This window comes from Anguilla anguilla, chromosome 8 (genome assembly GCF_013347855.1).
Source record: "Anguilla anguilla isolate fAngAng1 chromosome 8, fAngAng1.pri, whole genome shotgun sequence".
NCBI classification, from domain to species: domain Eukaryota; kingdom Metazoa; phylum Chordata; class Actinopteri; order Anguilliformes; family Anguillidae; genus Anguilla; species Anguilla anguilla.
In genome coordinates this window covers 49,932,629-49,957,328 of record NC_049208.1, presented here as the reverse complement: position 1 = coordinate 49,957,328, position 24,700 = coordinate 49,932,629, and the positions used below count along the sequence as shown (strand labels likewise).

The 24,700-nt window shown below is 46.0% G+C and overlaps 2 protein-coding genes across 4 annotated transcripts in view; both read left to right on the top strand.

Moving 5' to 3' along the window:
* The first annotated feature begins 3,529 nt into the window (after positions 1 to 3,529).
* On the top strand, positions 3,530 to 7,802 carry LOC118232762 (zinc finger protein 883). The gene is made up of 3 exons (XM_035427844.1): positions 3,530 to 3,711; positions 4,453 to 5,152; positions 5,638 to 7,802. Exons 2-3 carry the CDS (start codon positions 4,519 to 4,521, stop codon positions 7,029 to 7,031), a joined length of 2,028 nt encoding a protein of 675 aa, XP_035283735.1. The 5' UTR covers positions 3,530 to 3,711; positions 4,453 to 4,518; the 3' UTR covers positions 7,032 to 7,802.
* Positions 7,803 to 8,790: 988 nt separating this feature from the next.
* LOC118233650 (rho guanine nucleotide exchange factor 1-like) overlaps positions 8,791 to 24,700 on the top strand; it is a 40,415-nt gene continuing 24,505 nt past the window's right edge. For 2 of the 3 annotated variants that reach the window (XM_035429455.1, XM_035429454.1), the window contains exons 1-7: positions 8,791 to 9,145; positions 18,897 to 18,983; positions 19,494 to 19,607; positions 20,871 to 20,969; positions 22,480 to 22,522; positions 23,273 to 23,378; positions 23,964 to 24,104. In XM_035429455.1, coding sequence (XP_035285346.1) covers positions 18,933 to 18,983; positions 19,494 to 19,607; positions 20,871 to 20,969; positions 22,480 to 22,522; positions 23,273 to 23,378; positions 23,964 to 24,104 — 554 coding nt within the window. In that variant the 5' untranslated portion in view covers positions 8,791 to 9,145; positions 18,897 to 18,932. The remainder of the gene's footprint in view (positions 9,146 to 18,896; positions 18,984 to 19,493; positions 19,608 to 20,870; positions 20,970 to 22,479; positions 22,523 to 23,272; positions 23,379 to 23,963; positions 24,105 to 24,700) is intronic. The other variant, XM_035429456.1, reaches the window with a different exon arrangement.

Genomic DNA, 24,700 nt, shown 5'->3' with positions numbered 1-24,700 from the left:
AATTCAAATGTGGGATGTAGGAAAAGGCCCTGACAAATGTTCCTAAATTTATGCAGTTGCTATACAATTGCCTGTAATTCCTGCTCGTAGTCTCTGCAGTTTAGCAGATAGAAAATTAAACGAAGGCTGTAGAATAACACGTGAAAATGTGGGACGATAACTCTGTGGACAATCTAAGGACTGGGAGGAACCAGGGGAGAGGCGGCGCAGGCAGCAGCTGGAGGAAAGTGCCAGATAGAGTCCCGAGATACAGTTCCCAGGCTGGTTTAACACAGGCGAAGACAGCAGCCAGACCAAGTTCAAGTTCAAGGTCGGGTCAAGATCCCAATTCTCTCAAAGATTACATCATTAACAGGGGTTTTATGGCAAAGCCTGTGAGCCGATCATTTAAATTCTGCTCTCCGGTTGGTCTGGATGGCATCCATCGTAATTGATGGATTGTTTGCGTGTCAGGTTGCTAGGCAATTGCGCTTACTCATTTGTTTACACTTTTATGTTTAAAACTCCTCATTAAGTGAGTGAATAAATCTTTGTCTTTTTCACCGCCCAGCTGCATCTGTTATCTCTTCCGCTCCCTTCTTCTTCCCGTCCAAGACCTAGAGAAGGGGAAAATAAGACACAGATGCAGGAAGCAAAGGCCTCTTTAATGGAAAAGAATGAAAAGGGGGGAGAGAGGGGAGAAGGAAGGGCTTTGCCATAGAACTGCAATCCAAAGACAAAATCCAAATAACAGAATGAGATAGCAGTCAATCAATCAATGTTAGGACAGTGAGTGATCAATTGTTAAAAAAAGAGAATATGTGATAAAATGCATAGGTGTGTGTGTGTGTGTGTGTGTGTGCGGAAAATGTTTGGCACCTTCTGTATCTCTTTGCCTGTGACTATGTGGGAAGGAACTTGCTGTTCACTGACATCATCTCACACCACCACAGTCTAGTATCTCTCTTGGCATCAAAGCCACAAAAGTTGAGCGGGGAGTTAAGCACCATATCTATATGCCCATATAAACTCAAGCACAGAACATCCCTTAATTGTGTCCGCAAGAGCGTCGATGTGTGAAATTCACACAAACGTGCATAGCATGAGACGCGGAACACAAACAGCTGTAATTCGAAAACACAGCGACCCCAGTCAGAGCGAACGCACTGGAGGCGATAGGGGTCCGCTTTTCAGTCACGGGGAAAATCCCCACGACTACGCGGGCTATAAAAAGTAAAGTCACATTTGTGTCATGTGTGTAAATGACGTGTTCTGGGCTTCAGCCATTGTATGATTCTAACGTGTCGTTTCGTACCGAACGTTCCAGTGCGGCGCACAGCGTGTGCAGCGTGCTTTATGTCTAAACGAGTGGCGTACTGAGATGGAAAGGCGCGCAGCTGATTTCTGAAGCACATACTGATCTTTCAGCGTGTGTTCAAAACTGGGCCTCGGCCACGTCGTGTGTTTTTGTCTGTGCTGCGGTTATGGTCACATGTTTCCTGGCCACTTGCCTCACTACTTGTTCTGTGATAGACCTTTCTCACCACGTTTATTTTTGAATGCATTCAATAAGCATTCAAACTTTATCTCCAAATTTGCATCAAACTGGAAGTGGTCATGTTCTTAGAAAAGGGATCTTTGGTTTTGCCAGTATACTTCTTTATTTTGAAGTCTATATGCCTACATGCACTACTCATTAGGGAGTATTTGTAGAACTAAACTTGTGGGTTTATGGTTAAGCTATTTTGCTTTTTGCTAAGTTAACAACATTTTCAATGTTCATTTCAATTCAAAATGGGCCTGACGAAGGTCCGCGGACCAAAAGCTCAACTGATTTTTACACTGATTGGTGTAACTGGATTATAAATATAATAAATTCAGTGTGCATGGATATTTTAGTTATTTTTCAAATTATTCTCTTTTATCGCACCTCAAGTCATTCTTTTTTGGTGGGAATCTTTTCATTCTGTTGCACCAGTAGGTACCCGAACACTCTCCTTATTTCATCTTCCAAAAGAGCCGTACATGTTGCATGATGTCCAGCATAGGGCCTGTTAGATTTACATAGAAATAATCATAGCGAAACAAATTCTCAAGCAAATTTCCAAGCAATAATCAATCTTAGTGGAAGACAGGTACCCAAGTACAGCATTACGATTTTGTAAATGAGTCAGGCAGGTCCTGTCATGAAGATTTTTTAAAAAAGTCTACCTTTTCTTTGTTCTGTTCCTTGTAGCTCTGTGGTTTTTCGACAGGCATAAATGCCAATTTCACTTTGACTATTGGTGGTATACGGTACTCCTGCACACCAAAGGTATTACGATCTCTCTCTCTCTCTCTCCCCCCCCCCCTCTCTCTCTCTGTCTCTCTCTCTCTCTCTGGGACATCTGAACGGTTTCTTATAGATATGCTAAACTGAGCTGTATGTGACATTTATTCAACCAGGTAAGTTACTGAGAACAATTCAGCCAAAAAGTATGAGTACGAAACTTATGACAGGCAAGGGAAGTCTGAAGTATGAAATGGTACAGTGTCAAATACAGTGAATATTAGAAATACACAGGAAACACGCACATAGCATCATACAAGAGGTCAATGTGAGCTGTTTTCAGTCATTATTATAATGGATCAAAAATAAATAAATTCAGAAACAATAATGAAAATAATCACTGACTGTATAAACCATATTCATAAATGCTTAATAGTGTAAGTTTGTAGAATATCAACAGAAATAACACTGACAGGACTGAAACTGTTAACACAGTTAAGTACCAAATCTTTGAACATCTCCTGTGGTTATGTGGTGTTTTAAATAGGTAAATGGGCCAAATAAACAGCATCCAAAATATACCATTGTGGCTTGTGAGGTAAACCTAAAAATGTGCACTAGGTTAAACTCTCATGTTCAAACTGTCCAGGTACATTTCAAAATGAATGTGTGATCGCAGAAAAAAAGAAAGAGGTTTTAATCAAGGCCTTGGCCAAAACAAAATGCTCCATGTTCCGGCTTTGATTAAATGCAGAATACGGTAGTTTGAAGCTCCCCCTACTGGCCGTGCTTCTCAAGAAACACTAAGTATGAAATTGAATATTTGGACTGAATATTTGATAACGCTTACATTTTCGCAGGTACGAATAATTACAAATAAATAAACAAATAAATACAATTTAACTCAACTATAAATGAGTCTTCTAGTTTTTTTTCTCCTGGAAACACAGTAACAGTAGTTTATTCTCACAATAACTGTACAAATGTAATACATTCTTTACTCTGCCACACGTTTGTTTTCATGATCGTCACAGTAATCATGCATAAAATAATCACTGTGCAGTTCCCTGGTCAAATGCTTCAGTGTTATACAATAAAATACGTAATAATTTCACGCTTGATGGCTTCTGATGTTTTTTTTTTGTTTTTTTTTCATAGACAGTTTGTAGTGCATTCGACACCAACCATCATTTTAGACCAATCATGAGCTTCAAAATGCTGGGCTTCCGTCAGAAAGAAGGGTGCTGATTGGTGAAACACCATATCAATCCGGATCACGGCCCATGAACTGTGTTCTTCCGGGTACAGTAACTTGAGATTTATCTAGCAATAAGAAGAAATACAGTACACTGCCTGCAGTTCAATATCAACAGTAACTATAAATAAACACAAGAATTGTTATAATACCTGCTGCTACTTCTTAGCCGTGACAGGTTTCATGGATAAAGGAAGAATGCACTGTGGTATGTTATCAAATGCAGCTATCCGGTTTTGCTCCAAAAACAAAATTGTTTATGCACTTACTACTGGCTAGACGGATGCCCTTTGTATTTCATTAAAGTTCATAAAAGAACTAGGATATTTTAAGAATCAAAGTTGAAATCTCACGTGAAAGCGTTGTGATTTATTTGAGAGAATAGTTGTTATTTGCAGTTAGTCTAGCGTCGATTTGTCCTGAAAGTAAACGTTTATGCCTTTGACCTCAATTACCAGATTCAGATTTCCTGAATCTAACGTTACTTCAATTCTTTTTTTCGAAACTAGGCTATTTTATTTTCCGAGTTGCAGTACAGATAATTCATTACGACTGCAATGTCGTCGCTATTTTAACATAATATATAAAGCTAGTTTTATCTGATGTTAAATCCTGTAAATAATTGTTAACGTGCAGGTGTTTGCAAATAGCCTGCATAACATATTCCGGCGATCTCACCAAATAAAGAAATGAAGACGTAATTACAATATCTCATGGTTAAATGAATGCTAAGTTTTGCATTTGCATGTGCGTCCAAGTGGCCCTTTTGTGTTGTATGAATGTGTACATCTTGCAGTACATTCTACTCTTATAAGAAACATTCAGCCAATCCTCGTAATGCACTCGTGTAACGTCTTGTTTTCTTTATTCACTGAAATGTCGGAAGGAGCTGTGTCCTATCTCCGTTCATTCCTTGACTAGGCCTTTTGTAAAAACATAATTTTCCTAGGTTGATGTCTTGCTGGAGTGGAAGAAAGAGACTTCAGGCAATCGTCAGTAAGACAGATTCTGAGGCATGGAGGTTACCCATGACCACACTAATCAAGAGACAGATGTGGAGGGGTCATGTTACGTCAGATCAGCCGGACCAGAAGACATGCAAGCCAGGACTCCATTGCTACGTGCAGACCAGATGAGATCCTACATAAAGTCTGAACCTCAATCACCAGAGCAAGAGGGAAGTGTAGCACCTGAATCACTCAACGGTCCGAACCCCTCCACACCTCCTACAGACTGTATCCGACCCACAACCCTCAAACAGGAGGCAGCCCCAATCAAAGAGGAGCCAAATGATTCCGAAGTGCGTGCAGTACAAATTAAAGAAGAACCGGCTGCGTGCGAGACCCTCCGTTTCGGCGCGGGACCCAGCGGCATCCGCGTCGCGCAAAAAGCACTTGTCTGCAGATCGGCACACGTCAAACAGGAGACTTCCGATCCGGTTGATCTGAAACCCCAACTGGAATCTGTCTGCACGGGCAGAGAAACTCTCCAAATTAAAGCTGAACCGGTCTCGGATTCGGAGCAAAATGAAGAGGCCAGTGAAGAACAGAACACTTGTTTGGTCAAAAGTGAAGAAAACGGGCACCATCTAGACCCGGCTCAGAAGGATCCAGAGACATTGGCCAGTGAGGACTTCCGCACAGAGACGGGTGAGACAATGGGGGAAAGTGTGTTGTGCTTTGGTACAAGCCTGTCTTATATTATAATTAGATTGTCAAATAAAATAGGTCGTTGGCTAATTACAACTACAAGTCTAATGATATGCCCTGACACCTTGACATTTCACTTATATTCACATTGCCATTTGAACATAGAGAATTGCATAGAATTTCAGGATTTAATCAACGTTTTTTAACACAGCCATTTTATCCTCTTTCTGTCATGCATTATGCTACTCTTTTCTCCTCTTCTCTGTACAATCCTGCTGTTCTCTCCCATCGTTTTTCTCCCCAACATGCTCCCATGCTCTTTTCCCCTCCCTCTGATTTTCTGCCCAAATCTACTCCCCCTGTGTACTTTCACTAATCCCTCTGTTATCTCCTTTAAACACAATCTTCTCTCCTTCCCCTATTATTCACTTGTTAATTTTCAAATCCTTCTGCCCCCCCCTTTCACACCCCCCACCCGCCCTCAGCATCTAGTTCTGAGTTCTTCCCTTGTTCTCACTGCACAATTTCCTTCACCGACGCGTCTTACCTGGAGAAACATCTCAAGTGGACCCACCAAGAGCAGTACCTGGTGTTGCTCCAGAGCCGCAGGGCCTCCAAGGGCAAAAAGGGCCGCAGTGCCCTGAAATCAGTCGGCTGCCCCCACTGCAGGAACCACTACCCCTCCCAGCGCCTCCTGGCCGGACACCTGCGTCAGGCGCACCCCAGCCCCGCCCCCAAAAAGCCGCACCCCTGCCCGCAGTGCCCCCGCGGCTTCCACTACCTGGCCAGCCTGCAGAAGCACTGCAAGCACTGGCACAAGCTGGACACCGTCTGCGCAGACGGGCGCCTGAGCTGCGCCGACTGCGGCGAGCGCCTGGGCGAGCGGGACGCCCTCCGCCCGCACCTGTGCAGCGACGCCGCTGGGGGGACGCCGGCGGAGGGGCCCGCGGGCCCCGGCGGCGGGGGCCTGCAGTGCGCCGCCTGCGGCAAGAGCTACAGCAGCACGCAGAACCTGCGCATACACATGCGCACGCACACGGGCGAGAGGCCCTTCCCCTGCGCCGACTGCGGCAAGCGCTTCGCCGACAGCGGGAGCCTGCGCAAGCACACGCGCATACACTCGGGCGTCAAGCCCTTCGAGTGCCCGGACTGCGGGAAGACCTTCGGCAGGATACACCACCTCACGTCCCACCAGCGCACCCACTCCGGGGAGAAGCCCTACCCCTGCCCCGACTGCGGCCGGCGGTTCAGCCACACGGGGGAGCTGAAGATCCACCGGCGCTCGCACTCCGGGGAGAAGCCGTACCACTGCGCCGACTGCGGCAAGGACTTCATGGTGATCAGCAACCTGAAGGCCCACCAGAGGGTGCACAGCGGCGAGAAGGGCCACCAGTGCGGCGAGTGCGGGCGGAGGTTCGGGGAGGCGGGGGTGCTGAAGAAGCACCTGCGCACGCACACGGGCGAGCGGCCGTACCACTGCACCGCCTGCGGCAAGCAGTTCAACCGCGTGCACCACCTGAAGACCCACCAGCGCACGCACACGGGCGAGAAGCCCTACGCCTGCGCCGAGTGCGGCAAGAGCTTCAGCCAGTCGGGCGACCTGACCAAGCACAAGCGCACGCACACGGGCGAGAAGCCCTTCCCCTGCCCCGACTGCGAGCGCAGCTACAACAACTCGGGCGACCTGCGCAAGCACAGCCGCAGCCACACCGGCGCCCGGCCCTACTGCTGCAAGGAGTGCGGCAAGAGCTTCCGCATGATCCACCACCTGAAGACCCACACCCGCATCCACACCGGGGAGAGGCCTTACCCCTGCCCGCACTGCCCCCTCGCCTTCGCCCGGCCTCACCACCTCACCTCACACCTCAAGGTCCACTGAGAGCGGCCTGGGCGGGAACTTATTAAGAGTGAGGCGGAAACAGGGTATGGGGAGCAGGGGGGAGGGGGGTGGGGGAAAGTGTAACATGGTACTGTACATTGCCGTACTATCAACTATCAAAATGAACTACTAGCGTGCAATAGCGGCTATCTGGGATAGTAGGTAAGGAACAGGGCTTGTAACCAAAAGGTTGTGTAATCGACGGCTGTTCTTAACCTCGAGCAGCGCTCTTAATCCGAATCGCTTGGATGAATATCGAGGGAAATCGTCTGTGTGAGATGAGGAAGTCGCCCCTTGTCGAGGCGTCCGCTGCGAGCAATTCCACGTCCTTCACGTTTGGACGAGACGTCCGCTCAGTTTGGTCCGCCTCTCATTAGAAGTCAACGAATGTTAGCCGAGCAATTTGAATGAACGGAATGGTATTTATTTCAACGTGAGCTGTATTATTTTGACCCGATTGTTTTGATGAATATGTGTGATCGTCTTTCTTTTTCCAGTGATTGTTTTTATGCAGGGTGCACTGTGTAATGAAAGTGCAGGACTGACAGAAGTATTGGATTTTTGTTAAGGGGTTGAAAATTAAATCACTTAATATAAAACAATTCACACCTTTGTGGACTTGTTTGGTGACCAAGTAAACTGTTGTATTTACATATGCCCAACATGTAAGTATTGAATTGGATCTAGGCTAATGTATTTTGTCAACACTGCAAAGTATAAAATAATAATAATAAATTAAAAAGTGTCAATTAATAAATATGTAAAAGTACTGTGGAATTTGTATATTTTATTCAGTGCTCTGTGTAGCAAAAGTATAATATTTTATTTTCTTCCTCAGTTCCTCTCCTGTCTGTTCATGCCTCTTACCGTGTTAGGGTGACAGTTTTGCCTTCTGCAGAATTGCAGGTTGGTGGGGCAGACCTGTTATACAGCACTGTGAGGCACATATTATAGTTTCCTCAGAAGTAATAAATAGGCAATTAAGGGCTACTCATCTAGACCCATTGTTTTTTGTGTATTATACGCACATTTCATAGCTTACATTCAACTGAAAACAGTCCAAATATGCTGCTAGAACAAACTTAAATGCTTGTTGCTAAATGGTGAATACTGCCCAATGATTTAGGCCTATGGTAATACCAAAAAGGTGGCGAGCAAGAATAGCTTTATTTGATTCTACCCGGTTATTTTGTGGGACTGTGCTGCCATCTACATATGGAGGTGGAATTTTCACAGTCAACAGATCTACAGTAACATCCTCAATTTGAATTTTAGGGCAAATGTACTTGAGAAGTAGTCTTACTGTAAGATCGTATACAGAAATCTGCATAAACTGCAGTTTATATTTGTGAGTAACATTTGTTGAGAAGGGGGTGGTGTGGGTGGGGTGGGTTGGGGAGTGGAATCAAACGCTAAACAAAGACCAGTTCTTAATCTGGCCAATGAAAAACGGATGGCTCAAAAAACCAATTACAATAATTTGTTTCATTCATGTGCCATTTTACCACAAATGAAAATTAAAATATAGCTGTTATTGTTATTCACCAGGCGCCTTGAAACTCTAAGTTCACGAGAAGGAGTAGTAATCTTTTGTTGTGTTTTTTAGATTAGTCCGATAAATAACGGACTACCATTGAGAGAACACTCCAGTGAGTAATGCTGAACGGTGTGAGTCAGATTTAAGTAATATGGGGAACTAATATATTGTCACATAGAGAGGAACTCTGTGAGAGGATGGTTTTTGATTTTTTTTTCTTCTCGAAAACAAAACAGGAAGGGATAAGAGCCGAGAGAGAATGCTTAACTTGCTAACTGAGCTACATCAGTTGCATTTTGAAAAGAAAAACAATAAAGAGAATACAGTTCAGTTTTCTGCTAGTCACTTAATAGGAAAATACATTGAAAGATTTGTTTTTATAGACGATGGCAAGCTGGACCTTGCAGCAAGATAGCTAAATGTGTCGGGGGTTTGCAGACGCAAAAACGAGCTAACCAGCGCACTTGAAAAATTGTACTTCCGCGTACAATGTTCTTTTCCGCAGACAAGCGTCAACTTTCGACCAGGAACCCCCATTAGACGTGTCAATTCACGTAGGAGGCTCATTTATTCCAAGGTAAGTGCCCTTACTAACTTTTTCGTTGAAGTTTTAAAAAACTAGTAGTTCACCACATTAACTTGTTAACTTCTGGCGTATATTATTACAGAACACATCCAGTCGACCGCTTGGTAGCAAAGTAGCCAGCTGGCGAAGTAGAAGTTGCAAGCGGGTTGACAAAAGTTAAAATATTGCTATCGCTAACAAGTTAACTTACTAGGTTGGAAGTTTAGCCATAACCGTACAGTAATGATATATACTCCTTTGACACATCTTTTGCGTTAAGGTTGCCTGTTAACATGGTCACTTGTCCTGTTTGACTCGCGAATTAAAGCAAAGCCCTAATCGTTTTCCTCATGTGAAAATCCATTGTCAGCTACATTTAGTCAATGGGATTTTTCCATGTGTGTACCTATCCAGACCGGACAAGCACGATAATGCAGAAATTCGTGTTTTGATGCTACCGTTTGGAATACATGACAGTAGCTCGCTTATCTGATAACGGGTTCAGCAGAAACAACAGCTAATTTGTTGTTAAACACGAATAGCGTTACACTGAACAGTTTCAGCAAGCGGTATATTGGATTTACTGAGAATATGATCCTCACAATTATAACTATATGACACTATTGCTTAATACGTATTTATTTCATAAGTTAGGTGTTGGCTAGTCAGACCGGTTGTAAACGACTCCTGAGAGCTACTACAGTATGTGACATTAGTACGTTTAAAAAGTCACAGTTTTAGTGGCTGGACTTAAAAACCCAAAGTTAGGCTACTTATTTAGTGATTTAAAGTAATACTTTGAATGGAGCTTATTTATAATGATTCCAAATAATATAAACAAGCAAGAAAAAAACAAAACAAAAATAAAAACACTATATTCTGGCTTTCCTGTTAACTGATTTGACACTTGAGACCAATCAAACTGTGAAATCAAAGTGCAACTTCCTCCGCCATGTGAGGAGACCCAAATTAACGTTTAACGTTTCTCTTGTGGTAAATGCTACACTTCTTCCACCGCCATGTTGCCAAAACAATCGTGACGTCCCGTCATGCCCCCCTCCCTCCCCTTTTCTTCCTTTGACACCGTTGCTGCAGCTGTAACAGGAATGGTAGACCGCTCCACCCGCCCTCAGCAAGCGCTGTCTTGTTTGAAACCCTCGGGCTAGGTTCTCTCTCTCGGTGGAATGCGGACTATTTAATACCCCTCCTTTCCTTCTAACTTCTCTGGTATTCGTGGACTCTTTCCCACCGGTTCACATACCCCCTTCTGGTAGCGGTGAAGAAATCGTGATACATTTATTTAAGAAGCTTACTGGTTAAGCGGGAGATTGAGAGAGGCTGGAACCTGGCTAGAAGAATATCCTTCAACCAGTCCACAGTAGCTCCCCAGGATGATGGGCGAGCCAAAAAAATATCAGTTATGTTTAGGGGAAAATGCATGCATGTTCCTTTCTAAACAGCCTTTACGTTTAATGCAGGTGATGTGGTTGGTGCTGAGGAGTTGTATAAATGTGCTGTTCTGGGTTTTTCCTCCTATTTTTTGTAGTGTCTGGAAGTACCCTGCTTAATTGGTTACTACAGACGAAGACTCAAGGTCAAGGGAGTTTAGGGAAGGTTCCAGAAGATTATAGCTGCACACACGGTCCCACTTCTCACTCCTCTCCCACAGTTTGATGAAAGCTCATCATGTCAAACTAAGGATTTCCCCTTGGTTTGTATAAGCTGTGACCGCAGCTCTATAGCTCTGTCTGTCGGTTGGTCGGTTGGTCCACAAAAGTTTCCCACCCCGTAGCGGCCACAGTTTTCGTCCCAGGAGGCTGAAATTTGGCATGGAGGTTGGTCATGACCGAAGGTAGAGCTGAGTAACTTTCAGGCCGATTGACCAAGAGGGGGCGTGGCGATGGGCGTGGCCTATCACAAAAAGGCGCATAACTCCCGAATGGATTCATAGATGTGCACAAGATTCTGTGGAAAGGTTGGTCATGAGCCGAAGAAGAGGTCACACGTTTGTGTGAGGGTGTGTGTGTGGATGCATGCACACATGGATGCATGCGCGTGCGGATGTGCTATTGCGGATTCGTGATTGTTTTTTTCTCTTCCACCACATACACTGGTACACATACGTTCACATACACTTGTAACTGTATCGGTGTTCTTTGAGCAGTGTTCTGTGATGTTTTTGCCAGTTTGTGTGCAGCTGAATTAATTATGCCTAAGATTTTTACCAATAGAGAAGTGTATATCTTTGTTAAAATAAGAACTGGAGTTGCTGCTTTGCAGTGTTTGCTGTAGGTGTTCCTGTGATGGGCATTTATATGCTTGTATGTGTGTAGGTTTGGAGTGCGTTTTCTTTCTCTGTGTCAACGGTCTGAAACTCCAGGCCTGGAGGACCATAGTGTCTGCAGATCTTTGTGGTCTCCTTCCTATCCGGTACGGTAACAAGATGCCCAGACTCTTCAGACAGCCTGTTGCTGAAGTTCACTTTGCTGCTGAAACACACACAAGACATAAGCAGGTACTGTGGCCCTCCCGCACTGGTTGTGTTCGTTCGTGATCGGCGCAGGTATTCGCAGAACCCTGCGGCTCCGCCCTCCTCTCTGTGCGAGACCGGTCGCTCGATCTGCAGGTATTTGCGTGCGACGCGTCTGTCATAACCGGCACTGTTATTTTATTTTATTTTATTTTTTTGCGTTTGCCGGAATTGCGCGCTCAACTGCGAACAGGGAGCAGGTATGTGGGCTGACCGTGAGAAAGAACACAGAGTGGGTGGGTAGAAGACAGAAAAGCGGGGGGGGGGGGGGGAAGTACGGGGGGGGGGGTGGGGAGTGAAAGAGCCCTGGTCATGCTACGGCAGTGACGTAACGGCGAGAAAATTCATTTGTGACCTGTGGGAAAAGGGCCTGTGTCTGTAACGCTAAACTGCTGCTTTCATTTAAAAACCCTCTTGGGGCGGGGGGGGGGGGGGGGGGGTGGAGTCACCTCAGACGGTTCTGTTGGGAGTTATGCTGCCACAGGCACACAGGTGTGAACAATGAAATGAGAGGGAGAGAGAGAGCGAGAGGGAGAAACAGAGAGAGAGAGAGAGAGAGAGGGAGGGGGAGAGAGATAAAGAGAGGGAGAGAGAAACGGAGAGCGAGAGAGGGCATTGTCCCTTTCATTCAGAGGGGTCCGTGTGGAAAACACTGGACTGGGCTTTCATGGACTGTGCTCAATGCGGGAGAGAGAGAGAGAGAGAGAGAGAGAGGGCACGGGGGAGGGGAGGGAGAGAGAGAGTAGAGAAAGAGGTGAGCCCTACAATGAGAGAGGGAGAGAGAGCGACAGAGAGGGGTCATACTGCACATACGCACGCAGAGAGAGCGGCGTGGGAGAGAGAGAAAGAGAGAATGAGTAGAGAAAGAGGTGAGCCCCACGATGAGAGAAGGAGAGAGAGAGCGACAGAGAGGGGTCAGCGTGCTCAAAAGGCCCGCAGAGAGAGAGCGGCCTGGGAGAGAGCGGTTCGCACATCGCCGCACACAGGGGCCCACTTAAACACCCTGGGCTGTCATCACCGCACTCTTAACGGCGAGGCCAGCTGCAGCTACGTGGAGTGGAAACAGCGAAGGGGGTTGGCCTGCCGCAGGAAAATTGTATATGCGAGCGTCGTGATGAATTATACGCGAACGTCTGAAGTGCAGACGCAGTGAAACCAGGTTTCCCCGCACAGTAAAGTGTTCGGTGTTAATTCATCTGTAACAGAGTCCGTATGAGTACAGTAGGGACCGCATGTACTCTGCGAGAGTTGATGTAACACCGAATGTTTCACAGTGTGCTGTGTCCAGTCACACAGCAGGATCAACGAAGCTTCTGCTTTGTCGAAGCCATATTCAGAAGTACCTTTAATAGATATCCCCCCAATAGAGTGTTTAAGCCCCGCCCACCACAAAAAAATCAAATGACTGGACCCAGGCAGTGGTTTGAAACAATGGGATTTCCCATAGAGGAAAACTTTAAAATCTTATCTTCTCATGAGCAAACAATTACACAACCTCTTTCTCCAAATGATGTGTTTCCCATATCAGTTGACTGGAAAAAAATATATTTGAAAAATTTTATCCTTATATTTTTTACGATATCGTTAAAAAAAATTACACAACATAGAGGACAGTCTGCACCAGCATCATACGTCATCGAGCGCTCAGTGGCACTGCCTGCTGTTGGCTAGCTAGAGCTCGATGACGTATAACGTCAGTGCAGACTCTGTATAATCTCTTTCTCTTTGCAGCTCAGTCTGACATTCTGATTGGCTGAGGTTCAGTGGCGTAGGCTGTTTATACAAACATGGCACGAGAACGATCGACCTCCACTGTGACATTTGGTTTACAGTGTGAGCGTGACAACACGCGTAGCATCAGCACGATCAAGCGTTCTGATTGGCTGAGGTTCAGTGGCGTAGGCTGTTTACACAAACATGGCATGAGAACGATCGACCTCCACTGTGACATTTGGTTTACAGTGTGAGCGTGACAGCACGCGTAGCATCACACTACTTTGACTTGCCCACTTGTGTTGAGCTGTTAGTTTTAGATGATCATGCATTTAAGCTTTGTGAAAATTATCATAACACCAAATCAGACCGTATTACTTCCGCTTAAGTAAAACAATGTTGCGTCAGTGGGAACTGTAGGCTGGCGAGTGACTGAGTGAGTGAGCGAGCGAGCGAGAGTGTGTGTGATGTGTGGGAGAGTGTGCGAGTGTGTGGGGTTGATCACTGACGCTCACTTTTCGAATTGAGCTCAGTCATGTGGGATCTTGTCAGGAATTCTCTGGGAGGAAACGGCAGCGATAAAGACTCATTATGAACATTGAACGCTAAACAGTCGCAATCAGAGTCCTTCCGTTTGAAATGTTTTGATGTTCCCAATGAAGCTGATGAGAGAGAATGAGAGAGACTCTTTATAGTTTCTAGGGCTACAGTATGGGGTGAAAAAGCCTGCAAAAGAGAGATAAATGGAGAGATACAGGCAGCTGGATTGTTGCCAGGTATAAGACTTAGTGGCAGCGTATAGGGAAAGGGGGAATGGGAAGATAGAGAGGTAGAGTTTTGTGAAAGATGGAAGGTCAGCAGATGTGAACGACTGGTCTAGAAGGAGGAAGTAGGGTGCACGATAAAGGAACTGAATAAACATTCATATCGGCATCAAAGATCATTCCGTAAATAACCTGATACACATTTTTTATTGAGCACTTCTCCATTTCAGAAAGTGTGAATGAGTGTTGACTTGGTCAAGTAAAATTTGACTTGTGAATGCAGCAAGGACTGGGAGAGCTGAGGAAGGGCTTCTACCGCGGAGGGTCATTTTCACGAGGTTTAGCTAATCCTTTGAAGAGTAGGATTTTGGAATGTTTCTCTCAAAATTCTAAGGCAGTGTTCTAGAACTCCTCTGCTTTCGTTTTTACCAGTGGTGATTGTGACATCAGCATTAGAATGTTCAGCTAAGAACATTCTGTTCACTTATTTGTGATCTCACACCTTGAAGGGTTAATGAAGATAGGCCTTTGTGAGGGGGAAGAACCATCTCATTCCACCGAGTCTGTCCGATTTCCACACATACCCTGCTGCTGCCTCACAACCTTGCCGTTATGGGCCGGCCAACGCGACGATCCGTTTCTTCAGTACGAGAGTGCGGCTGTATCGGACGGGCCCTCCCTGACACTGAAATGCCATGGGAGAATCATCTTGGTCATGAAGGCACGAAAAACTGTAGAGCGGTGGTTCCCAACCCTGTTCCTGGAGATCTGCCATCCTGGGTGGTCTTCATTTTAACCCCAACTTGGCACACAACCGACTCTACTAATTAGCAGCTCAAGGAGGTCTCTAGCTGTGGAACGAGGCGCGCTTTGTTAGGCTCGGAGTGAAAAGCTACAGGACGGTAGATCTCCAGGAACAGCGTTGGGCAGCCCTGCTCCAGCTGTTGAATGAGATGTGCTTTTGTTTGGGGAGTGAAAACCTACCGGACGGTAGATCTCCAGTAACAGGTCTGGGAACCACTGCTGTAGGGTTTGGAGCAGTTTAATTGCTAACACGTTCTCTGTAGCATCAAACTTTATTTTACTTGTTGCCCGCACAGATCTTCCCTCACTAAATCTTCCCAGGATGCCCATTCACTCATTTCCAGTTCAACAGCCTCTCTCTTTTCTGTATTTTGATGTGTCAGTTCAAGTTGAAAATGTGACTTCATTAGCCCTTCATTAGGTTGCAACCCATGGATTATAAATACAGTGTGTTGAAAAATCTTTTTCACTTCCCTTTCTGCTTTTGTTATCTCCTCTAATATTCTTATAATCACACTTGATACGCTTCTCTTTTATTCCAGTACTTCCTGAGTTGTCTTTGTCCCTGTGAGCATTTCCCATAATTCTCTGCCCCTCTAGTCTTTCCCTCTGAGCTGCATGTTCCCGCCTTTGTGTTTTCCGTTCTTTCGGTTTAGCCTATTTTTTATTTTCATTTTTATTTTTACACAGGCTCACTACTGGCAACATTATATTTGAAAAGGAGGGAGGGAAACAGTTTGCAGATTAGATGGAGAGATTAGAACTACGAGTTAGTTTACGAGAGAAGAGATGTTCAGATATAATGTTGGCAGTTGTGAGCCTGTGTAAAAAAATAAAAAAATAAATAAATAAACTGAAAGGATGTCTTTATCTCACCATCCCCCCCCCCTCTCCACTTCTCTCTTTACGGTTTTTCTCACAAACGGGTCAACAGGAAATTCTGCTGATTATTTCCTGAGGAAATTATACCTATTTCATGATTATTAGTATGCTGCACTTTGTGCCCAGGCACCACAATGGGCAACCCTGCAAGACTAATCAGGACCCCAGGGAGCTTGAGCGGTTCTGCAGAATTATTGTATTGTCGTCAGAGGAAGGTAGCAACGCCGAGCACCTGTAATGTGTATGTTAAGTCCACACAATCACAGAACTTCGTTGGTACGTGGCAGAGGTCTGGTTCTTGTGTATTGTAATGGCAGACAGAGTATTCATACTACCCAGTGGTCTAAATTGACTTATTTCAAACTTTGAAGTGACACACCTTAAAATAGTTACGAACTGTATTTCTACCAATCCGGCTACGTCTGCCGATCCATTTAGGATAGTATTCATTTGCAGTTTGACCAAAGACAATTTTGCTCCTGGTCTTGGCTATTTATAGTGCTGTGGTGCAGTGTTGAATTGTGTTGAATTTCTACCATTAAATTCACAGTTTTTCTGTCACTTCATGGACATGGTTGTTCAACAAATAAATAAATGTTTTTGTAAATGTTTTTTCTAATGCAACAGACAGCTTAAGAACTTCATGAATTAAATGTAACAATTTAAATGACTAGACTGCAGGTGCTAGTGATAATACTGATATCATTTTTAATAATTAGGCTTCACACTACTGTTTGGAAATGAAAAAGTTTCCGTGTTCATTGATGGTCTTCTTGAGCTAGCCCTTGTGAAAGCCCCATCCTTGAGGTTTCTATATTGCTTATCATCATTAATGTCAGGCCTGAGCAGGTGTGAAATGTCTCATTATTGTTGTGTGATATGTATCATACTGTGTCTTGGCCCCATAAGTGAAGTATGGATCATCCTATCCCCTCATCCCTAGCTGCCTACTGGTCTTCAGTGGTATGTACAGGGTGCACAAGTCCACTCTGTTCTGACAGTCATTGTGATGTCATTGCAGGGTTTTGTTTGACAGGCTCGGGCCCCTCCCACTGCATTATGGACAGTAAAGAAGGCCATGATGGGGTGAGGTCATCATTGGCCACTTCATTGAATGTGAAATTTTATTTCTTAACAGGTTAAGGTTAAGGTTTCATTGGTGGAATTTTGGTGATGCAGTATTGTTTTGTTCAGAATGTGTTGGGCTTGGTTGAAAAAAAAAATAAAATCTGGAAATAAATCTCAAACTTCATCCCTCACCTTTAAGTGAAAATGCAAGTGTACTGTACTACTGGGTTTCATATTTTTTCTGAGTTAAGATGTCGGTTACGTCAAGTGCCTCTTAGAAAAATCCCTCAAAGTAAAATTGTGAGATAGCTTTTTAGGTTATGGCTTTGCGATATCAAATCGTTGTCATTCACGTGATGATATACAAAAGGTATGAATATAACTGTCACCGGCTACTCTATTTAATTGCACAGCATAGGCCTGTTCCCAATTTAAGCCCTGCGATTTAACTTCTCCTTATATGGGCAAGTTGTTATTATTAGATGACATCATAACAGTCCTGTCCATGAGCAGCTATCAGGAGTCATTCGGACCATAGTGAATAGCTAGACTCATGAATCACTGCAAAATGAAACAAATTTTACCTTCCATTGCCTTTATCTTTATTTCAGGAAACCAGTCGTTTATCCCTGCGAATGATTCCGTATGTTAAAGCTAAAGGTAAAAAAAAATAAAAAATGAAATCCATTGGGGTGGCAAACACTTAAGTGAGAAAGTTCAGACAATTCATCCTGCTGATCACTTATCTATGGAGTCGGAGGGACTTTTGCCTTTTGTTTTCCTAATTCAGTTCAGAGGTCTGGATTTCTATTTTTAATACGGCGAAAGCGTGCTCACGCAGTGCTGTAAAGGTTGGCTGGTCTCGGCGCCAGAGATGCCAAGGAAAACATCCCCGTGCTTGTTATGGTGGTGGAGGTATTGAGGAGCGAACGCGACAGGAAGTCGACCCAGTTGCTGTGGAAACTCCTCGGTGAGCTGGAGATCGTTTCGGACGCTCTCGCAGCGCGGCCGGGCCGTTTCAGCTTATCCGATCTGAAATCTGGCCGCCTGTTTCCGGGGGAATGTTCGAGAGCCCGACGCACTCGCCCCACTGAGCTTCTGTGTGATCTCTTATCCTTATCTGATATCATTTCCTGCGTGATTTTTGCTCTCTGACTCATCGTCGCCGTCTATTCCGGGTTTAAAGTTCATGACAGTTTAATGTTGACGATAATGTTTAATGTTGTCCTGGTTCCGGGACACATTTACACAGTGGTTTAGAAATGCATTTTTTCTTTTGTAGTGCCGCACCATTACAGTTGAGACCCTGAATGTTTTTTTGTTTGTTTTTTACTGCATTGGTGCCCCACAGTCCCTGTGGAGTCTCCTCACAGTTGGTGGGACGCGTTTCGGTACTTTTAGAATCTGGATTCATCCCCGGAGTCGAGGGAACGCTGAAGGAAGTCGCGCCGTCGCGCGGTGCCGGTCGACCGGAGAAAGCCGCTTTGTACGCAGGTTGTAATTTCCTGCGCTGACTGCTGGCGGCGACTGGGAGCGACGGAGGGGGGTTCTGCGGTCCGGCGGCTGGCGCGCGAGCTCCGCTCGGCGAGGCCTGACTGCGCGGCACCTGGCCTTGGCGCCCCGAGCTGACGTTTGGGGAAGTCGTCTGTGGAAGTTTAATGATCTTTGAGAGGTGCTCAGTGCTGCTTGCGCAACCTGCGGGTAGACCAAGGTCTCAGTGTGGCAAAAAAGAAGGAAGTCTTCTGCCAGCGTCATAGATGTGCTTCTCCTATGGAATGCTGGTCTTTTCTTTTTATCCTAATTTGAAATATTAAGTTTTTTGTTGTTTTTTTCGCTAAGGTGGTGGTGGTTCCTTCTAGGTGCTTTCTAAAACATGCATTTTGATTATTTGAATATTTGTTACACCCCTGCAGTGGTATATTGGAATCCCAACCAGGCGGTGTGTGTAAGTTCCACCTCTAACTCTCCGTCATCTCTCCCTCCCTCCCTCTCTCCCTCTCAGTCTGGGCTGTTTTGGGCCCCGTGCTCGAACCCCACCATGAGCATCATCGGAGCAGAGGACGATTTCTTCGAGAACGACCTGGGTCCCGTAAGTGGCCGTCACATCTGTGGGGTTTGCTCAGACTTCAACGGAATAGACTGTTTGTCACTCTGTGTAAACGGAGGGGGGGGGGGGGGGGTTCTCTGCTATGAAAGGAAGATGCCCGATGTGCTTCAAGCCAACTCATAAAAGAGGACTGAATAGGTGCTCAACAGCCAGGGGCTGTCAAACTAGAGACGACCTCCTTACCCGGACACTTCCCAGGGACTGGCCTGAAACAAACATGGCAGGGCTGACAGTGAACAGGGTAGACTGAGCAGGGCGGACCGACGTTTCGACGTCGACGGCGTCTTCCTCAGAGGAAGCGTCTGTCTACCCTGCTCATTGGATCGTGTTTTTAGCCGCGAGCTCGGCGTGCTCCAGAGTGTTCCAGTGCTCCTTATTTCGGGCCAGCCCCCCCCCCCCTGTGAAGTGTCCGGGTGAGAAGGTTTTCTGGAGCTCTGCGCTGCGTTGGTGTGCGTAGCTCTCATGTGTTGGGTCTTGGCCTGGCTCCCTCAGACGGTGGACGACCAGTGCAGCCACTTCAACAGCATCGACCTGCTGAAGGACAGGCCTACTCACCTGCTGGTCTTCCTGAACCACGTCCTTCTGCAGTTTGACACTGCTCCACTGGTGAGTCTCCTCTCTCTCTCTCTCTCCACTGGTCAGTCTCCTCCGCTTTCCCTCTCGCTCTTTCTCTCTCTCTCTCTACACACATACAACTGAGCAAAGGGAGGAAGAGAACAGGAATAGAAAGAGAGAAGGAAATGAGGGATAGAGTGAGGCCTTTTGAGTTCGGCCTTCCTCAGTCCTTTCATTTTAACAATGGCTCTCGTTTATTCTGTCTTTGTGTTTTTATGTTTACTTAGGTTTTTTATTTTTTACTTTGGTTTTTGTTTTTTTGTTTGTGTTTTTTTTCTGTATCTAGTTTGGGCTGCAAACTGTGTGAAGGGTGCATTATGCATAAAGTCATTATTCATTTAATAGCTCCTATTTTCATTTTCAGTCAGCCCAGAGCAATTTTCCACCATCCCAGAATTCTTTGCAGTTGCCTTTTTTCTTTTTTTTTTCTTTTTCTTCTTTTTTTAATCTTCAGCTGTCGTTGGCTGTTCAGCTTAACCAGCGACGGCAGAAAAACACTCTAATCGCTATCTCTGGCTACGTGCCGCGCTAGCGTGCGGTTGTGCGCGTCAGACCGTTGTTTCCCCGAAACCCGCGAAAGTGCGCCTGTGAGGCTTGTTTTATCTCCTCCGCCCGCGTCCAGACCATGTGACTCGCACAGATGAGCTGCTGCTCTTTTCTCGTCTCCCTCCCTCCCTCCCTCCGTCCCTCTCTCTGCTGAGGAGGAACCTACGGACTTCCTGAGCTGAGCTTGCGTACAGCACTTCATATTTAACTTTTTAACTTCTTACCTTTTAACTCTTACTCCAGTTTAGTACACCACTTTTTACCGCATTTTACATTTTTACTGCATGGGATTTTACTACATGTACTGTGTTGTCTTTTTGTGTTCATTTGATGCTTTTATATGTACTGTATTGTGTCTCTACGTGAGCTATGCACCAGCGAAAGACAAATTTCCATTATTGCCTGCATTAATGGACAATAAAGTTTTTGAATCTTGAATCTTGAATCTCTTTAGCTTACCCTGTACAGCCGCCCACGCAAAGTGTCCTGTCTGGTGTTTAGTCATGGTGTGTCACTCCAGCCCCTGACACCATGCGCTCTATGACTTCTGCGTTGGTGGAGAGCGGACTGTGATGCACAGGCCTGGTCAATGGATCAAAGCCTCCTCTGAATCCGTCCAAACGCTTCGTGCCCCCTTGACCTCCTCCCCTTTATCCACCTCTCCACGTCCCCCTGTCCCACCTCGTTTCCCTGTCTCCCTTCCCCCAGCTGTGCTACCTCCACGCCGACCTCTTCAAGCCCCTCAGCGCCAAAGAGACCAAGAAGCACTTCGTGGACTTCTACAACACGTTCGTGGACAAGGGAGCAGTAAGTAACCCGCCCCGCCAGCGGGCTGCGTCGTGATTGACTTCATCTTCTCCAGGGGTTAGGGGCTTCAGGAGCGTCTGCCCTTCTCTGGTTGCGTAGTAGATATATGCTGGCTAACGTTACTCTGTGGTTTCCCCTGCGCATTTGCCATTGCAGTGCAGAAAGGAGTCTCTGAATCAGCATGTTTCTCAAGGGGGGGGGTGGCAGAGTAGCATAGCGGGTAAGGAACCGGGCTCGTTACCGAAAGGTTGCAGGTTCAATTCCGGGGTAGGACACTGCTGTTGTACCCTTGAGCAAGGTACTTGCATTGCTTGTATATGTCCAGCTGCGTAAATGGATGCAGTGTCAATGCTATTTTAAAAAGTTGTGTAAGTAAAAAACATTCAAGTGGCTTTGGTTTCTCACTTGGGTTGTGGTGGTTGTTCCTCTTCGAATTTCACTGCAGCAGAACTTGCAGACACCAGGGTGTTACTTTCAGTCGCTCTGTGGGAATGCACTTCTCATGTCTGCACGGGTAGTTGCGGCAGGAGCGCCTTACCGTGCTTAGGCCTGCACTCTTTCGCTTGGTCATTCCTTCCTGTGTGAATTTGAATATTACATTTATCAAAAAGCCAAATGTACAGTCGGAAAAACATTGTAACCCTACAGCCAATAATAACTAATCGAGCAATAGGAAATGAAGTTTGTTGTGGGTAGTTATTGCTAGTTGTGGCTGGCAGCTTTAGTTATATGAAATGTATAAAAATTTTATTTTATCACAATTGAAAATTGATGTTAATTGTTAGTCTGAAGAAGGGAGGTCCGAAAAGTCGATGGCATTATTGTTGTCTTATTGTGCTTATGTGAGCCATGTAGTGAGTATGTCTTATTGTGCTTATGTGAGCCATGTAGTGTGTATGTCTTATTGTGCTTATGTGAGCACTGTAGTGTGTATGTTTTATTGTGCTTAAATGAGCACTGTAGTGTGTATGTTGTATTGTGCTTATGTGAGCCCTGTAGTGTGTATGTCTTATTGTGCTTATGTGAGCCCTGTAGTGTGTATGTTGTATTGTGCTTATGTGAGCCCTGTAGTGTGTATGTTGTATTATGCATATGTGAGCCCTGTAGTGTGTATGTCTTATTGTGCTTATGTGAGCCCTGTAGTGTGTATGTTGTATTGTGCTTATGTGAGCCCTGTAGTGTGTATGTTGTATTGTGCTTATGTGAGCACTGTAGTGTGTATGTTGTATTGTGCTTATGTGAGCACTGTAGTGTGTATGTTGTATTGTGCTTATGTGAGCCCTGTAGTGTGTATGTTGTATTGTGCTTATGTGAGCCCTGTAGTGTGTATGTTGCATTGTGCTTATGTGAGCCCTGTAGTGTGTATGTTGTATTGTGCTTATGTGAGCCCTGTAGTGTGTATGTTGTATTGTGCTTATGTGAGCCCTGTAGTGTGCATGTAATGGATGTGTGTAATTGCTGAAGCAGGTCTGCTCTCTCTCCTGCTCTTCACTGTCTGTCTCTCGCTCAGATCCTCAGAGTGCCAGTGCCCACCAATGTGTCCGTTGAGTTCGGTAGGCTCTCAGATATTCCTCATTTACCCCCCTAAATCTCTCTCTGTCTCTCTCTCGCTCTCTCTCTCTCTGTCTCTCACTCTCTCTCTGTCTCTCTCTCTATCTCCCTATCTCTCTCTCTCTCTCTCCCCCCTCCTCTCTCTGTCTGTCTCTCTATCTCCCCCCTCCTCTCTCTCTCTCTCTCTCTCTCAGTAAACTGTTATTTAAATGGGTTACTGATTAAAATCTCTTTTTTGCAAGAGACACTTGGCCAGATAAACAACAGCACACTTCCTACAGCATCATGATGCACGATGCGTACAGTGAAGGCAGTACAAACACTGACATGTAGAATAGAATTTACAGTGGGGGAAAAAATCTCAGAAGCACTGCCACAAAACGACAGTTTGACGGGTTTGTTTGTGTGTGTGTGTGTGTGCGCGTGGGTGCATGTGTGTGTGCATGTGCACGTGTACGTGCATGCGTGTGCTTGTGTGTGTGTGTGTGCGTGTGTATACGTACGTGTGCTTGTGTGTGTGTAAACGCGGGCGTGCATGTGTGTGTGTGTGTGTGCGTACGTGCGCTTGTGTGTGTGCGTACGTGCGCTTGTGTGTGTGTGAACGCGGGCGTGTATGTGTGTGTGTGTGTGTGTGTGTGAACGTGGGCGTGTATGTGTGTGTGTGTGTGTGTGTGTGTATGTGTGTGCGCGTGTGTGTGTGTTCGTGTGTGTGAACGCGGGCGTGTGTGTGTGTGTGTGTGTGTGTGTCTCAGAGCGTTCACGTCCAGAAAGCATCAGTGAGGACATGCAGAAGCGCTTCACTGAGGAAATCCAGGCCCAGCTGGTACCCGAGATCATGCGGCAGCTGGATGACTTCAAGTGAGAACACGCCCACCCATTAACCAATCAGCACCCGGCAAATTTATGACACAATAAGAATTGGAACATAGGGTGGTTCTTTGAACTAAACGGTTTGAGTCCGCCTAGCTTATCTACTCAATGCATGTAAAACATTATGTAAAACAGTTTCATATTTTTAATGCCTATTCCATGGGTTACACTTGGAATAGACTTTAAAAACTGCACTTTCTGCCAATAGCCTCTTATAAGTTTGTCCTGTATATACCTTTGCCCTGTACATGATTTAGCAAATGAACCAAATTAAATTTAGTGATTTCATGTGATTTTCTGAAGAACAGCCCGCAAAATCTGCACCTGTATTTAAAAAAAAGTGAATAAAAAATAACTATTGGTGTGGCTCAGTGCCTGAAATGCCATTAAACTACTTGATCACTTCTTTCTCTCTCTGCTTTAAACAGTACTGTGTGTACTGATGTCCCCCGCCCCCAAACCCTTAACAGCACTGTGTTAATGTACTTTGCTCTGTCTGAGCGTTCATACTAACAAATTCTTAATTTGCCCCCGCCCCTCCCCCCCCCCCCCCCCCCCCCGGAACGCCCGCAGGCAGAAGAGGATGATGGGAATGATACTCAACGAGCACGAGCTGATCGAGGTGGAGTCCCACCACCCCACGGAGAGGATCCCCACGGAGATGAAGGAGAAGGCCGTGGCGGAAAGCCTGCTGGAGAAGCTCTCCGACATCCCGTGAGTGCTAATCGCCGCTAACACGACCGTCACAGCTGCTACACGCTAGCGCCTCACTAACACTACAGCACGGCGTGCGAACTGCTGCTAACATGGCCGTCACAGCTGCTACTTGCTAGCGGCTCACTGACACTACAGCGCGGCGTGCTAACCGCTGCTAACATGGCCGTCATAGCTGCTACGTGCTAGCGCCTCACTAACACTACAGCGCGGCGTGCTAACCGCTGCTAACATGGCCGTCATAGCTGCTACACGCTAGCGGCTCACTGACACTACAGCGCGGCGTGCTAACCGCTGCTAACACGGCCGTCACAGCTGCTACACGCTAGCGCCTCACTGACACTACAGCGCGGCGTGCTAACCACTGCTAACATGCCCGTCACAGCTGCTACACGCTAGCGCCTCACTGACACTACAGCGCGGCGTGCTAACCACTGCTAACATGCCCGTCACAGCTGCTACACGCTAGCGCCTCGCTGACACTACAGCGCGGCGTGCTAACCGCTGCTAACATGGCCGTTACAGCTGCTACGTGCTAGCGCCTCGCTGACACTACAGCGCGGCGTGCTAACCGCTGCTAACATGGCCGTTACAGC